We start from the raw sequence: 17953 nt of genomic DNA on the forward strand, positions 1-17953 counted from the left end.
AAATTCAGATCCTTTTCTTGATTATCAAGAAAAGGTAATTGAAAATCTTGTCTTTCAAAGTGTTAGCCCCGCTCATCCATTAGAATCTGAGGATGTGAAAAGACTCACTGAGCGACATTTTATTGCACTTATTCCAGCAACGGAAACAAGAAGGAACCCCCAGAAAAGATGTCGTGTATGTACTAAGAGAGGAATGAGGCGTGATACCCGCTACTATTGCCCACAATGCCCATCATTGCCAGCCTTATGCGTCACTGACTGCTTTAAAATCTTCCACACAGAACCACGTTTTTAAACTGTAAAAATGTATCCCAATTTGTCATTCAAACATTTGGTTCATTTAGTGAATGACACATTCGAGTAGAGCTCACTTAATTTCCAGGGGGGGTTCTCCAGAATCTAAACCTTCCATTACGTGCTTGTTTCTGGAAATCATCCATTGAGTTAAAATGGTCACTAAACCCATAGATAAATTCCCAGAGGGGTGTCATTTCCAAAATGGGGTCACTTCAGGGGGGATTCTTTAGCTCTGGTACTCTGAAAAGTGCCAGAACAGCATAATCCCCCCTGAAGTAACCCCATTATGGAAATGACACCTCTGTGGGAATTCATCTATGGGTTTAGTGACCATTTACCTATCTACTTATTTTCCCACCACTAGATTAATTTATACAGAGGAGTAGATTGTAAAATTCGGTCACTTGTTGGGGGTTTCCTCTGTTTAGGCACCTCAGGGGCTCTCCAAATGCAACATGGCGTCCGCTATCCATTCCAGTCAAATTTCCATTCCAAAAGTCAAATGGCGCTCCTTACCTTCCGAGCCATGCCGTGCGCCCAAACAGTGGCTTTGCACCACATATGGGGTATCAGCATGCTCAGGAGAAATTGCACAACACATTTTGGGGTCCATTTTTTCTGGCTGCCCTTGTGAAAATTAAAAATTTGAGGCTAAAGTAGCAGTTTTGTGTTAAAAATGTGTTTTTTTATTTTCACACTTCAACATTATAAAATTCTGTGAAGCCCCTGGGGGTTCAAGGTGCTCACCACACATCTAGATAAGTTCCTTGAGGGGTCTAGTTTCCAAAATGGGGTGACTTGTTGGGGGTTTACTCTGTTTAGGCACCTCAGGGGCTCTCCAAATGCAGCATGGCGTCCGCTATCGATTCCAGTCAAATTTCCATTCCAAAAGTCAAATGGCGCTCCTTACCTTCCGAGCCATGCCGTGCGCCCAAACAATGGTTTTGCACCACATATGGGGTATCAGCGTGCTCAGGAGAAATTGCACAACACATTTTGGGGTCCATTTTTTCTGGCTGCCCTTGTGAAAATTAAAAATTTGAGGCTAAAGTAGCAGTTTTGTGTTAAAAATTTGTTTTTTTATTTTCACACTTCAACATTATAAAATTCTGTGAAGCCCCTGGGGGTTCAAGGTGCTCACCACACATCTAGATAAGTTCCTTGAGGGGTCTAGTTTCCAAAATGGGGTCACCTGTTTGGGGTTTCCTCTGTTTAGGCACCTCAGGGGCTCTCCAAATGCAACATGGCGTCCGCTATCCATTCCAGTCAAATTTCCATTCCAAAAGTCAAATGGCGCTCCTTACCTTCCGAGCCATGCCGTGCGCCCAAACAGTGGTTTTGCACCACATATGGGGTATCAGCGTGCTCAGGAGAAATTGCACAACACATTTTGGGGTCAATTTTTTCTGGCTGCCCTTGTGAAAATTAAAAATTTGAGGCTAAAGTAGCAGTTTTGTGTTAAAAATGTGTTTTTTTATTTTCACACTTCAACATTATAAAATTCTGTGAAGCCCGTGGGGGTTCAAGGTGCTCACCACACATTTAGATAAGTTCCTTGAGGGGTCTAGTTTCCAAAATGGGGTCACTTGTTTGGGGTTTCCTCTGTTTAGGCACCTCAGGGGCTCTCCAAATGCAACATGGCGTCCGCTATCGATTCCAGTCAAATTTCCATTCCAAAAGTCAAATGGCGCTCCTTACCTTCCGAGCCATGCCGTGCGCCCAAACAGTGGTTTTGCACCACATATGGGGTATCAGCGTGCTCAGGAGAAATTGCACAACACATTTTGGGTTCCATTTTTTCTGGCTGCCCTTGTGAAAATTAAAAATTTGAGGCTAAAGTAGCAGTTTTGTGTTAAAAATGTGTTTTTTTATTTTCACACTTCAACATTATAAAATTCTGTGAAGCCCCTGGGGGTTCAAGGTGCTCACCACACATCTAGATAAGTTCCTTGAGGGGTCTAGTTTCCAAAATGGGGTCACTTGTTGGGGGTTTCCTCTGTTTAGGCACCTCAGGGGCTCTCCAACTGCAACATGGCGTCCGCTATCGATTCCAGTCAAATTTCCATTCCAAAAGTCAAATGGCGCTCCTTACCTTCCGAGCCATGCCGTGCGCCCAAACAGTGGTTTTGCACCACATATGGGGTATCAGCGTGCTCAGGAGAAATTGCACAACACATTTTGGGGTCCATTTTTTCTGGCTGCCCTTGTGAAAATTAAAAATTTGAGGCTAAAGTAGCAGTTTTGTGTTAAAAATGTGTTTTTTTATTTTCACACTTCAATATTATAAAATTATGTGAAGCCCCTGGGGGTTCAAGGTGCTCACCACACATCTAGATAAGTTCCTTGAGGGGTCTAGCTTCCAAAATGGGGTGACTTGTTGGGGGTTTCCTCTGTTTAGGCACCTCAGGGGCTCTCCAAATGCAACATGGCGTCCGCTATCGATTCCAGTCAAATTTCCATTCCAAAAGTCAAATGGCGCTCCTTACCTTCCGAGCCATGCCGTGCGCCCAAACAGTGGTTTTGCACCACATATGGGGTATCAGCGTGCTCAGGAGAAATTGCACAACACATTTTGGGGTCAATTTTTTCTGGCTGCCCTTGTGAAAATTAAAAATTTGAGGCTAAAGTAGCAGTTTTGTGTTAAAAATGTGCTTTTTTATTTTCACACTTCAACATTATAAAATTCTGTGAAGCCCCTGGGGGTTCAAGGTGCTCACCACACATCTAGATAAGTTCCTTGAGGGGTCTAGTTTCCAAAATGGGGTGACTTGTTGGGGGTTTCCTCTGTTTAGGCACCTCAGGGGCTCTCCAAATGCAACATGGCGTCCGCTATCGATTCCAGTCAAATTTCCATTCCAAAAGTCAAATGGCGCTCCTTACCTTCCGAGCCATGCCGTGCGCCCAAACAGTGGTTTTGCACCACATATGGGGTATCAGCGTGCTCAGGAGAAATTGCACAACACATTTTGGGGTCAATTTTTTCTGGTTGCTCTTGTGAAAATTAAAAATTTGAGGCTAAAGTAGCAGTTTTGTGTTAAAAATGTGCTTTTTTATTTTCACACTTCAACATTATAAAATTCTGTGAAGCCCCTGGGGGTTCAAGGTGCTCACCAGACATCTAGATGAGTTCCTTGAGGTGTCTAGTTTCCAAAATGGGGTCACTTGTTGGGGGTTTCCTCTGTTTAGGCACCTCAGGGGCTCTCCAAATGAAACATGGCATCCTCTATCGATTCCAGTCAAATTTCCATTCCAAAAGTCAAATGGCGCTCCTTACCTTCCAAGCCATGCCGTGCGCCCAAACTGTGGCTTTGCACCACATATGGGGTATCAGCATGCTCAGGAGAAATTGCTCAACACATTTTGGGGTCAATTTTTTTCTGGCTGCCCTTGTGAAAATTAAAAATTTGAGGTTAAAGTAGCAGTTTTGTGAAAAAAAGTTAAATGTTCATTGTTTTCTTCCACATTCCAAAAATTCCTGTGAAGCACCTGAAAGGTTAATAAACTTCTTGAATGTGGTTTTGAGCACCTTGAGGGGTGCAGTTTTTAGAATGGTATCACTTTTGGGTATTTTCTGTCATAAAGGCTCCTCAAAGTCACTTCAAATAAGATGTGGTCCCTAAAAAAATGTTTTTGTAAATTTTGTTGTAAAAATGAGAAATCGCTGGTCAACTTTTAACCCTTATAGCTTCCTAACAAAAAAAAATTTTGTTTCCAAAATTGTGCTGATGTGAAGTAGACATGTGGGAAATGTTATTTACTAACTATTTTGTGTGACATATCTCTCTGATTAAAGGGCATAAAAATTCAAAGTTTGAAAATTGCAAAATTTTCAAATTTTTCGCAAAATTTCCGATTTTTTCACAAATAAACGCAAGTGATATCGAAGAAATTTTACCACTATCATGAAGTACAATATGTCACAAAAAAACAGTCTCAGAATCAGGGGGATCCGTTGAAGCGTTCCAGAGTAATTACCTCATAAAGTGACAGTGGTCAGAATTTAAAAAATTGGCAAAAATAGGCTCTGGCGCGAAGTGGTTAAACTGTCTCACCTTGTATTGAATTTATTGTTTGTACATGTCCCCGCTTAATTGTAAAGTGCTGCGGAATATGTTGGCGCTATATAAATAAAAATTATTATTATTATTATTATTATCTCTCATCTAACTCACTCTTTCACATTCTACAATCCCCACCACTCCACCAAAACTACCCTGAGCAAAATTACTATTGATTTATTTACGGCTAAATGTAACAGACAATTCTCTATACTCCTCCTTCTGGACCTGTCTTCTGCCTTTGACACAGTTGACCACTCCCTGCTACTATAAGTAGTCTTTTTCCTTGGGGTCAAAGACCTCGACCACTCCTGGATCTCCTCTTACTTCTCCAACCTTACAATTAGCGTCTCCCACCCGCACACTACCTCCTCATCCCGCCCTCCCTCTGTTGGTGTCCCTCAAGGCTCTGTTCTGGACCCTTACTCTTCTCAATCTCTCAATGTTCTCAAAAAATACCTTTTGGCTTGGGACACCTCATAAAGTCCAATGACTTTCTGTACCACCTAGATGCTGATGACACTCAGATCTACCTCTCTGAAGCAGACATTACCTCTCTGCTGTCCAGAATCCCAGAGTGTCTATCAGACATATCCTCCATCTTCTCATCACACTTCCTAAAGCTCAATGTGGACAAAACTGAACTCATCATCTTTCCTCCCTCTCACCTAACTCTCCTACCTGATCTATCTAACACAATAAATGATATCACTCTTTCCCCAGTAAGGCAAGTCTGCTGCCTCGGAGTAACCCTCGACCCTGCCAGGTCCTTCAAACCCCACATCCAAGCTCTTGCCACCTCCTGCCGCTTCCAAATCCAAACTATTTACAGAATCCATCCTTTCCTCAACCATTATTCTACTAAAATGTTAGTGCATGCCTTCATCATCTCCTGCCTTGACTATTCCAATATCCTCCTCTGTGGCCTCCCTGCTAACACTCTTGCACCTCTCCAGTCCATCCTTAACTCTGCTTCACGACTAATACATCTCTCGCCTCATTATTCCTTTGCTTCTTCCCTCTGCAACTCCCTATTCCCCAACATATCCAGTCCACACTATTAACATTGACCTACAAAACCGTCCATAATCTGTCGCCTCCATATATCTCTAAACTAATATCACGTTACCATCCAACACGTAACTTCCGGTCCTATCAAGACTTTATTCTCTACTGCACACTTATACATTCCTTACCCAATCACCTTCAGGACTTCTCCCGAGCATCCCCCATATTCTTCTGTGCCTCAACACATCCGATCATCTGCCAATTTCAGGACCTTCAGTCGGAACTTGAAAACGCACCTCTTCAAGCAAGCTTACAGCCTGTACTGACCCCTCTGCCACCTCCTTACAGCAATAACCCCCTGCCACTTCTACATATCTATCTATCTATCTATCTATCTATCTATCTATCTATTTTACTCACCTACATAGTGCCATTAATCCCACAGTGCTTTACATACATTATCATGGCTGTCCCCATTGGGGCTCACAATCTAGATTCCCTATCAGTATGTCTTTGGAGTGTGGGAGGAAAACGAAGAACCCAGAGGAAACCCACACAAAAACGGGGAGAACATACAAACTCCTTGCAGATGTCCTTGGTGGGATTTGAATCCAGGACCCCAGTGCTGCAAGGCAACAGTGCTAGCCACTGAGCCACCGTGCCACCACTAGAGCTGCTGCAACCCCCCCCCCCCACCCCCAACCTACTGTCTCCTTCCCTACTATCCGGTAGACTGTAAACCTGTAAGGGCAGGGCCCCCTCCTCTCTGTACCTGTCTGTCATTGTTAGTTTATTCACTGTAATTTGTATTTTGTATGTAACTTCTTTTCGTGTGCAGTACCATGGAATCAATGGTGCTCTAAAAATAAATAATAATAATAATACTTCCTCCTATCACCTTTGCGTCACTAATGCTGGAACAGTGTTTCTTTTTCTTCAGGGCCTCTGCATTCCAAAGTTATGACCCCTGGTAATAATGGTGCAAATCTTTCATTCAACGAACTGGGCATATACCACAGACCTTCCTTGTGGGCGTTAATTTTTTCTGTGGTATACGCCCAGTTGGCTGAAGGGAAAATATGCACTATTATTATTATCAGGGAGCATATGTTTGAAATGAATGGTAACCTAGGAAGAAAAACCTGTTTCAGTGAAGCAGTTGCAATTGCAGGAGGTACTCAGTTTAAATAAAACAAAATCCAGGGGTTAATCTGCAGTTTAATAGCCTTCTAAAGCATTGCGGACACCACACTGAAAAGCCCGCTACTGGGAGGAAATTAACTTTAGTTCTCCCAGCAGCCTCCGGCTTTCAGTCATAGATCCGCGGCTCCAGTCACCACTCAGTATACAGTGAGCAGCGGCTGTAACCACACACCGGCACTGACTGAAAGCCGACTGAGCAGTGCATCAGTACAGAGCTGGCTGTCAGTCAGTTTGCATTGATATCAGGAACCAAGCGACTCACAATATAGACAGAACAAGAAAAGTCTAGATTAAAAAAAAATGGATCCTGATTTAAGTGGCACACACTCCAAGGGCCGGCTACAGATTTTGGTGACCAGGAACTGCAAATTTCACTAGATGAATTTGTTGCATGTGTGGAATGCCATATATGTATAGGCTAAAAATAAAATTCTGTTCTGATTTTCCACATATCTACATATCAAATCTCCACGAAAAAGAATCTCACCCCTTCAGTGCCAGATTTTTCAGATCTGGTGTTGGCACCAATCAATCCTGGGCTAATATCAGAGCCATAATAATTTGGGTAAAGGCTCATGCACATACTTCCTTGTATAAGGGAAGAGTCAGACGGATGTACAATTCGGACGGGGATCGCAATGCAATGCTTGGTATGGCCAGCGGCTCTCCTGATCCGAGCGTGATAGCATGTATTTCTATGCAGCTGTCACACTCGGGTAGGGAAAGCCAAAGTATTTTACCTTCGTAATATGTGTAAGCCAAAACCAGGAGAGGGTGATAAATACAGAAGTGGTGACGTGTTTCTATTATACTTTTCCTCTGATTGTTCCACTCCTGGTTTTGGCTTAGAAATACTGAGGTAAAATACTGACCAAATACTGAATGTGTGAATGTGGCCATACAAGAAAATCGGTCCTAGTTTCATCAGTGGTTTGGATCAGAGTTTGATCAACTTTTCTCTGATGAGAAAAAAAAATGTTTCTCCACCTTCTCCTATCAGTCCATAAAAAACGGACAGCAAACTGATGGTATCTGAGGTTTTTCAGATTTTTTTCACTGACCCATAGACTTTTAATGCCGTGCTTGTTCCGACACTCGAATCAACATCGGACATGTCTCCACGAATCGCCGACATGTGAACAGCCCCATAGACTATCATAGGTGCTATCTGTGAAAAACATGGTTAGCAAACAAACGCGAAAAACTGAGGAGTGAATGAGACCTTACTTGTATAATGGAAACTTCTCTGCAAAGTAGACAAGGTATTCACTCGCTGTAAACAATGGTATTGTATAATGAAAATTCAGTGTACAAGTACTTCCTTCCCATCTGTTTGTGTTAATCCGGACATTCATGTTTGTTTTATAGATTTGAATTCCTTCCACCAAACATCCAAATGGATTGATGATGTCAGAACAGAGCGAGGAAGTGATGTCATAATAATGTTGGTTGGAAATAAGACGGACCTTGCAGACAAAAGGTACAGGACATTTACTGTATATACTCGAGTATAAGCCGACCCGAGTATAAGCCGAGGTACCTAATTTTACCACAAAAAACTGGGAAAACTTATTGACTCAAATATAAGCCTAGGGTGGGAAATGCAGCAGCTACTGGTAAATTTCCCCAATCTTGGTACACATTCCTCCCTCATCCCCCAATCCTGGTATGCATGGCCCCCTCATCACCAATCCTGGTATACATGGCCCCCTCATCCCCAATACTGGTATATATGGCACCCTCATTCCCAAACCTGGTATGCATGGCACCCCTCATCCCCCAATCCTGGTATGCATGTCTCCCTCATCACCAATCCTGGTATGCATGGCCCCCTCATCCCAAAATCCTGGTATGTATGGCACCCTCATCCCCAATCCTGGTATGCATGGCCCCCTCATCCCCAATCCTGGTATGATTGGCCTACTTATCCCCAATCCTGGTATGCATGGCTTCCTCACCCCCAATCCTGGTATGAATGGCCCCCTCATCCCCAATCCTGGTATGTATGGCAGCCCTCATCCTCCAATCCTGGTGTGCATGGCCTCCTCATCCCCCAATCCTGGTATGTATGGCACCCCTCATCCCCCAATCCTGGTATGCATGGTCCCCTCATCCCCCAATCCTGGTATGCATGGTCCCCTCATCCCCCAATCCTGGTATGTATGGCACCCCTCATCACCAATCCTGGTATGCATGGCAACCCTCATCCCCCAATCCTGGTATGCATGGCCTCCTCATCACCGAATCCTGGTATGTATGGCCCCCCTCATCCCCCAATCATGGTATGCATGGCCTCCTCATCCCCTAATCCTGGTATGTATGGCCCCCTCATCCCCAATCCTGGTATGCATGGCCTCCTCATCACCGAATCCTGGTATGTATGGCCCCCCTCATCCCCCAATCATGGTATGCATGGCCTCCTCATCCCCTAATCCTGGTATGTATGGCCCCCTCATCCCCCAATCCTGGTATGTATGGCCCCATAACTGCACACATAAAAAATAAACACTTATACTCACCTTCCTTCCTCACCTCTGCTCCAGCGCTGCGTCCTGTGTGCCAGCAGCTCATGTCAGCCTCTGAGCAGTGCATGGCGTCGCTGCCATGCGCTTTCAGACACTGATGTGAGCTGCCGGCATATTCACTCTTCTCCACGCCGGGACGATGGGCGTGGAGAAGAGTGAATATGCATTCTTTTTAGTAGCGAGCACTGTCAGCAGGAGCCGCGGATCAGCACTCCTCTGTGCCCACTACTAAAGAGAATGAATATTCATTCTCCTCCACGCCCATGGGAGTGGAGAAGCAGAAATATTCACTTCCCTTTAGTAGAGGGCACACGTGGTAGCTGAAGCAGCGGCTACTGCGTGTGCCCCAATCCTCTGCCGCAGCAAACCCTCCCCCCCCCACTATCCACCAATGGCATTTCTATATACTTGAGTATATACCCGAGTATAAGCCGAGGTGGGCTTTTTCAGCACACAAAATGTGTTGAAAAACTCGGCTTATACTCGAGTATATACGATGTTAACTTTAGCCTACTGACAGTGACCTTCACGTGTTATTTTAGGTTAGGGTTCTATGGCTACATTGACACTTCACAGTAAAATTTCACCCCGTGAAAACCGTGAAGCCACTAAAAGATGAAACATGTTCACTCTTTGGACAGCTTTGTTTGGAAACTACCTGCTTTCTATAATAGAAAATATAGGAAAAAGAGCCACTTTAGGAAAAAAGCTGTCGGCCTTTTCCTGAAGTGAGTCTGTGGAAGAAAACTCCAGTGGCTCCGCTGTTGGATTACAGACGCCATGTGCATTACAGTATAATTAATAGGAACACGCATTTTCACTCAGTGGAAAATAAACACGGTCATAATTGTTATGAATTTGTAGTAGTGGTGAAGGAGGTAGTTTCCCTCTGTCACTAAAAAGAGGTTAAAAGCATGTTCCCAAAAGTTAGAACCCTCTGGGCTGCAGTTTAGTCCAGGTAGGGGTTATCTGTGATCGCCAGCCCAGTAGAGGGAGGGGGGACCCGGTGTAAATGTTCAGTACAGGAAATGAGCTCAGTCAGTAGTTGGTAGTACTTCAGAAAGCTGACAGGCTCTATTCTGGCTGCTAGGGCTAAACGTGGGCCTAGTATCCTAGGGACCTAGCAGCGCATTCTGAAGCGCCTGAAGCGTGTCACAAACCCCGGCCATTGGCGTCCCTATCACATGATGTCTTCTGCAGACCCCCCATGCTTGTCATTGCAGATCTGCTATGAATGCCGGCCCGTGGCATTCATAGCAGAAGAATGGTGATTTCTGCTATACATAGCAGGACTTAAGCCCTGCTATGTGTTACACAATTGATCACATGATTGCAGCTTCAAGTCCCCTAAAGAGATTATTGAAAATAGTAGAAAAAAATGTTTTAAAAAATATAAAAGTTCAAATCACACTCCTTTTCCCCTATTCAAATTAAAACAATAACCAAAAAAAAAAAAATACACATATTTGGTATCACCGTGTTCAGAATCGCCTGATCTATCAATATATAAAAAGAATTAATACGATCGTTAATCGGCGTAACGAGAAAAAAAGATCAAAATCCCAGAATTACTTTTTTTTGGAAGCAGAAACATTGCAATAAAGTGCAATAATAGGCGATCAAAACATTGCATCTACCCCTAAATGGTATCAATAAGAACATCAGCCCAACGCGCAAAAAATAAGCCACCACCAGGCCCCACATCATGAAAATGGAGACGCTATGGGTATCGGAAAATAGCTCCATTTTTTTTTTTTTTTTTTACAAATTTTGGATTTTTTTTCACCACTTAAATAAAAAAGAACCTATACATGTTTGATATCTGTAAACTCGTAATGACCTGGAGAATCATTATGGCAGGTCAGTTTTAGCATTTAGTGAACGTGGTAAATAAAATAAGCCCAAAACTATTGTGGAATTTCCCTTTTTTTTGCAATTTCACCGGGTTGTAGTTTTTAATGACACCATTCATTTTACCATATTGCATTTGTCGTGGCAAGCTGGTGTTTTTATTTATACCATTTTGTGGTACATACTATGTTTTGATCACTTCTTATTACATTCTTTAACGTTACTGAGACAATCGTAAAACCATAATTGTGGTGTTTTTATTTTATTTTTTTTGCTACAGTGTTTACCGATCTGCTCAATTTGTTTTAAATTTTGATAACTCTGACTTTTCTGGATGCAGTAAATTTATCACTTAAACATGAGCCATGTATGAGGGAGTCGGAGTTGTGGAGTTGGAGTCATGGAAATTGAGGAGTCGGAGGTTTGGCTTACCGACTCCACAGCCCTGCCAATGAGATAGGGGATAATCTCTGTGACCTCCATCAATCCCAAGAACAGGGGCTCAGAAGAATGGAGCAGAGGTCGATCATGCTTACTGATGCTCCATTCATTCTTATGGGAGTGCAAAGCTCAGTTATCTCCAGTGGTACAAGTAGGAATGAATGGAGCGGCAGTGTGGCGCATGATCGACTTCCTCTCCATTCACACGGGGCATTTCAGATCCCAGGTTCTCGGGATCGTTGGGGTATCCCAGCGGTCGGACCCTCAGAGATTAGGAATTTATCCCCTAGCCTATGGATAGGAGATACCTGTCCAATTTGAGAATACCCCTTTAAGCTTCTCATACACAATAACTTTCAAAAAAAAAAAAAGTGAAGAAAACCTGAGTGCAGATCTCTACATGGCATGCAGGAGCCACATCACCTTTTACCGCCTAATGATGACAATGTTATGCCTCTGTGGAGAAGTGACCGAGACTCAGAGCAAAATCCATTGCATTGATTTCACCAACGCGAGATATGTTGCAATATGTTATGGACAAAGCAATCTAACTTGATAAATCAAAGCGAGCTGACATTTTATGTTTACACAGTCACGAAAAATGAATGGTGCTGGTTTATCTCAAGATGCCTATAAAAAGCTTCGATTTTCCAGGAAAACAAATTATCTGTATAGCTCAGGTTCGGCAGCTCCCTGCTGTCCAAGGTCATATGCTCCTGTTATCACAGCGCTGTGCAGAACGCAATGGCTGCCTCCCAGAAGAAGGGAATGATACATGTATTACTGGATGCAGAACTCATTATCTTGATGCATGGTCTCACCTAAGTGAGCAGCGTCTTGAAGAAATAGAGGACTTTTCTTTAACCTTTGCGTCTCGGTGTGTGGTCCAGCAGCTCCAAGGATCCCTCAACAGTTTGGGGCTAATGTAAGCAATGACACAAGAGCTAGAACAAACATCCTTGAGTTGAATGGAGCTTTACTTTTATCCAGAGTTTTTTTTTAAGCAATTTTTATTACTGCACACAAATCGGTATAGCTGCCATACCACGCATACTGTACTCTAGCTAGAATCTCCTCTAAGAAGTAAGTACACCCCTAGTGTGCTACTAGTACTCGCAGATCAGAGCTGCCTTTCTAGATGCATGGCCGAGGCCTGTGCAGCTTGTAAACTCCATCCTGGCTCGGGAGATGGTCACTTTGGTCAGTGGAGTGGAGATGCGTGGACAAGGGCCAGGGATAATGTCATCGTCACGTGACACAAAGTGGCGGAGCTTGTGTGGCACCCCAGGGGTCTGGTTTCCACAGTAACAGCAATGTTATGTCTGAGAGCAGGTGGGAGGTCTCTTGGTCAGGGATCCTGTGCATGCCACACCTCCTGCCCAGTCCTGGGAGGGGAAGAACTTCCCCTATATAAACCTAGGGCTGAGGCAGGGTTAGAGAGTAGAGAAGAAGTAGAGACAGAGAAGAGAAGCAGATCTAGGAAAAGAACATCAGGAGCTCTGTGGGAGCAGTGCTATAAGGAGTCAGGGGCTGGCAGCTGCAGAGCTCGCCCTGACTGAGAAGCTATCACCGGACCCGGAGTCCGAGGCTGTGGGGACTAATCTTTACCCAGCAGCAGAAACCGCCCGGCAGGGGATTTCAGGTCCTCTGGCCAAGAAACCCGAAGGCACGGTCACACGCGTGGGACCAGCACCGCCGTCGTGGAGCGGACGCCACTAGAAGGCCCCGAGTCACCGGCCATACGGGTGAGCACCACACGGTACACTCAGGGACGTGGGCTACTTATACCCGCCTCTAGCAAGGTAGCCAGAAGAGTACAGTCAGTTTGGGAGGCCTACAACTCCGCCTGGCCAGGGGAGATCCCATCTGCTCAAGGACTGACCAGGCCCCGATCGCTAGCCAGTACTCCGGGAGGGTCTATCCTTATCACCAGTAAAGACCCTGAATTACACCGCATCGTCTCTGAGTGATTCCTGCTACCCCCATCATCCACGTCGGCTGCCCTGAGGCCATACCCCTCCCGTTGGGGGTGATACTATCACGCTGCACAATCCTACCACCGGCCTCAGCGGTCTGCCCTGCAGCGGCAGCTCCTTCGCTGCATTCAACGGGTGGCGTAGTCGTCCAACATCTACCGCTAATACATCGCCGCTCAGTTTGACTCCCTGGGCACGGACCGGGTCACCGCCACGAGACTACAACCCTCAACAGATCCGGCTCCGGGTAAGCTCCCGTGCGCGCGATGCCGCGCGATGAAGGCCCAGGGGTGCGTCAACTTTTGGCGTAGTCGGCAGGATCTCGTGCCCGCAACCACCGGGTACTGCGTGCCTGAAAAAGACTGTTCAAACTTACCAGTGGTGAAGATTCCCGCCATCCGGCGCCATCTTCTGTCTTCTTCCCGCCATCCGCGAAGTTTTCCCGCCATCCGGCGCCATCTTCTGCCTTCTTCCCGCCATCCGTGGAGTTTTCCCGCCGTTGGACGCCATCTTGAAGACGCCGCGCGGGAAGAAGAGGGGCGTGGACTCCGAAAGCGCGCGAGAACTGAAGCCCCGCCTCACGTCCGGACGTTGCGTAAGGTCCTGGAAGGAGCCCAGCAGACGCCGACGTCACAGGAGCGCGACGGAAGGTCCTCAACCCTGACGATCCACTGCGGAGCCGCGGCCTACGGAAGAGGATCATCGCAAGGTAGGCCACGGTCCACTAGGGGGGAGGAAGATGTCGGATACGGAGGAGAGCTTCACTGCCTCAACCCCCGCCAGCGCCACCGCTGTTGCAGTCATGCCTTTCACCATACCCTATATCCCGGGAGCGGCCTGGCTACCCCAGTACTCAGGGGAGTCACATACCCTGCATGACTTTAGAGAAAAGCTGGATAGCCTCTTCCAGGTGTATCCCCTCACAGAAGAGCAAAAAGTGAGCATCCTGGTGGCCCAATTAACCGGGGCAGCCCAAAGGGAGGTAAAGTCCTGGCCACCTGGGGGAAGGACTGTTGCAGGGATACTAACCCGGCTGAGGGACACCTTTGATACCCGCACCTCAGCCGAGATCAAGCTTGGATTCTACGGGTGCAAGCAGCGAGCACACGAGAGTATAAGGGACTATGCCCTGAACCTACAAGAGGCCCTGAGAGCCATTAAGCATACCGACCCTGACGGCGTGGGAGACGAGGACAGGCTGTTGACTGAACAATTTATAGAGGGTTTATATTGCAATGCCCACCGAACCCAGTTGCGGGCAATGGCCTTACAGGACCCTCATCTGGGATTTGCACAGTTCAAGGACAGAGCCATCCGGGTGCTCCGAGAACCGGCACCAGGTGGCGTTGTGACCCACAGACGCCCCACTACCACTTACCACTAGGAGGCGGCACCCTTGTCGGCAGGGCCTGTGGGAGCTGATGCGCAGGCTTTGAACAATGACCCGGCTCCAGACCTGCACCATCAGGTCCAAGAGCTAGCTAAAAGCGTTGCCGCGCTAACCCAAACTGTGCAGTCTTTACAGGTTTCCACTCCAGGGAAGATCCAGCTGGCATCCGGACCGGAGGACATCCCGTGGCGTCGACCAAGGAGGACCCCACCGGCCAGAGGAAGACCCAGCGACCGATACAACGAGGACGGACAACCCATCTGCCGCCGCTGCAATCAACCCGGACATATGGCAAGGTACTATCCTTTAAACTGGCACAACCTGGGGTAGAGGGCCAAACCCCAGGAAAAAGATCATCAGGCCCATCGAACTGGCGCGACAAATATGTGGGAGGACGTCCAGTCTTGCCCGTGGTACTGGATGGCATCCCCATGAGTGCCCTACTGGACACCGGGTCACAGGTTACCACTATCCCGTACGTGCTCTTCAAGCAGTACTGGAATGACTCGGATATCACCCGCTACCCTGACGACGACTTGAGTATCATCGCCAGCAATGGTCAGCCCGTGCCACAGATTGGATTTAAAGAGGTGACCCTGCCGTCCGACTGGTGAAGGAGATGCTCACTCAGCCAGATTCCCACCTTGACCCAGACGCTCCGGAGGAAGCCAAACAACTGTGGGCTGAGAAGAGTCGACTGTTCCTTTACAAGGGGAAGTTGTGCCGCAGAATGGTTAACTCCCGGACGCATGAACTAATCTGGCAAGTAGTGGTGCCACGAAGAGACGCAGCCATGGTGATGGAGGCATACCACGACGGGGCTGGACACTTCGGATGGAAGAAGCTGGAGTTCCTGCTGCGCGGGCGGTTCCACTGGGTAGGCATGAGGGGAACCATCGAGAGGTGGTGCAGAGACTGTGGCCCGTGCAACCTAAGAAGGAAGGACCGTGCCAGCCAGAAGACCCCCCTTCAGTCCATTGTCACCAAGCAGCCGTTGGAACTGGTAGCCTTGGATCATGTAAAACTGACCCCAAGCAGAAGTGGCTACGTCTACGCGTTAACCATTGTGGATCATTACTCCCGGTTCTTGGTTGTCGTCCCCGTTAAGGACTTAACAGCTCAAACAGCAGCTAGAGCCTTCCAGCAGCACTTCTGCCGTCCACACGGGTACCCGGACCAAGTGCTGACGGACCAGGGACCTGCCTTTGAAGCGGAGGTCTTCCAGGAATTCTGCAATCTGTATGGCTGCCGGAAGATAAGGACGACACCCTATCATCCGCAAACTAATGGACTTTGTGAGAAAATGAACCAGGTGGTAATGGATCTTCTGAAAACGTTGCCCCTGGAAGAACGCAGTCTGTGGCCTGAGAAGCTGCCCGACCTGGTGGACCTATATAACTACATCCCTGTAGGTTCCACCAACTGTACCCCGGCTTACCTAATGAGGGCAAGGCCTGGTAAGCTACCTGTTGACCTGGAGATGGGAGTCCTGACACCCGAGGACACTTCACCGGAAGCAGACTGGGACACAGAGAGGCAGCAGCAGTACCGGAAAGTACAGGAGAGCGTGGAGCGAAGTCTCTGTCTCGCTAGGGAAAGACAAGAGAAAAATTACAACCAGTATGCTCCCGCTGTTCCCCTGGTACCCGGAGAGCAGGTCTTGAAGAGGAAGAGACGGCTCCACAAGTTGGACGACCAGTGGGAGAAGGACCCGTACATCGTACTGCCCTCAAGCCACGACAACCCAAAGGTTTGTACCATCAGTAAAGACGGAGGGGAAACCACAGCCATTGTATCCCGGGATCACCTGAAGAAGTGTCCCGAACAGCTACGGAACCCAGAAGGAGAGCAAGAAGACCCTTGACCCGTAGAGGAAAGGGAAGATATGGTTAGTACTGTGCTCGGAGACTTCCCTCGATCCTGGACTCAAGTCAATGGTGCAGTTGTGGTACCCGTCCTCACGTTCCTCCAACCAGCATCCCAAGTGCCTACGGAGCAACAGGTAGAGCTGGAAGAGCAGCCGGTCCAGGAGGCAGCAGACTCCACACAAGCAGAACAGGAGGATCAACCCTCTGCTCATAGTGAGCCTGCCGTACCCCTAGTGAGCCAAAGAGCCCGTAGACAGCTGCCCAGTTTACCCTTGACAGCTCCTACACCCTGTAGTTCAGGGCCAGACAGTCAACTCCGTAGGTCCACTAGGGCCACTAGAGGCCAGTTACCCGCACGTTGGAGGATTTGAAGTGTTTAAATTGTTTTATTTGTGGTCACCTGTCTGTTACTTGTAAATAATTATGTGTTTCTAGTTATTTTTAGGAGTCCTTGGTGGATTTACCGGGAATCCTTGTACAATTGGTTGGAGCGTAACCCAGGAATGGACTAAAAGACTGTTAAGGACTCGGGGCAGGACAGACCCCTACCTGGTTACGTCTCCCTGTTTTGGTAAAATGGACACCTTTGTTTTCTTCAAAGACTGCACCCGGTTGCGGACACGCCGTAACCATCTTTATGTGTTTTTCTTATTGTATTATTATTGTTTATACCTTGTTATGTTTTTCTAAAAATATGTTTAGTCCCGGAGTACTAAATTTCACTAGGGGGGAATGTGGCACCCCAGGGGTCTGGTTTCCACAGTAACAGCAATGTTATGTCTGAGAGCAGGTGGGAGGTCTCTTGGTCAGGGATCCTGTGCATGCCACACCTCCTGCCCAGTCCTGGGAGGGGAAGAACTTCCCCTATATAAACCTAGGGCTGAGGCAGGGTTAGAGAGTAGAGAAGAAGTAGAGACAGAGAAGAGAAGCAGATCTAGGAAAAGAACATCAGGAGCTCTGTGGGAGCAGTGCTATAAGGAGTCAGGGGCTGGCAGCTGCAGAGCTCGCCCTGACTGAGAAGCTATCACCGGACCCGGAGTCCGAGGCTGTGGGGACTAATCTTTACCCAGCAGCAGAAACCGCCCGGCAGGGGATTTCAGGTCCTCTGGCCAAGAAACCCGAAGGCACGGTCACACGCGTGGGACCAGCACCGCCGTCGTGGAGCGGACGCCACTAGAAGGCCCCGAGTCACCGGCCATACGGGTGAGCACCACACGGTACACTCAGGGACGTGGGCTACTTATACCCGCCTCTAGCAAGGTAGCCAGAAGAGTACAGTCAGTTTGGGAGGCCTACAACTCCGCCTGGCCAGGGGAGATCCCATCTGCTCAAGGAC

At 47.2% G+C, this 17953-nt stretch overlaps 1 protein-coding gene across 1 annotated transcript in view; it reads left to right on the forward strand.

Annotated features, from left to right (window-relative positions):
* The window catches only part of RAB6B (RAB6B, member RAS oncogene family), a 112007-nt gene that overhangs the window by 78583 nt on the left and 15471 nt on the right, over window positions 1–17953 (forward strand). The window contains exon 5 of the mRNA XM_073674331.1: window positions 7935–8046. Coding sequence (XP_073530432.1) covers window positions 7935–8046 — 112 coding nt within the window. The remainder of the gene's footprint in view (window positions 1–7934; window positions 8047–17953) is intronic.

Source organism: Phyllobates terribilis, unplaced genomic scaffold, assembly GCF_046119375.1.
Source record: "Phyllobates terribilis strain yellow unplaced genomic scaffold, ASM4611937v1 Scaffold_3__8_contigs__length_932513732, whole genome shotgun sequence".
In the NCBI taxonomy this organism is placed as follows: Eukaryota; Metazoa; Chordata; class Amphibia; order Anura; family Dendrobatidae; genus Phyllobates; species Phyllobates terribilis.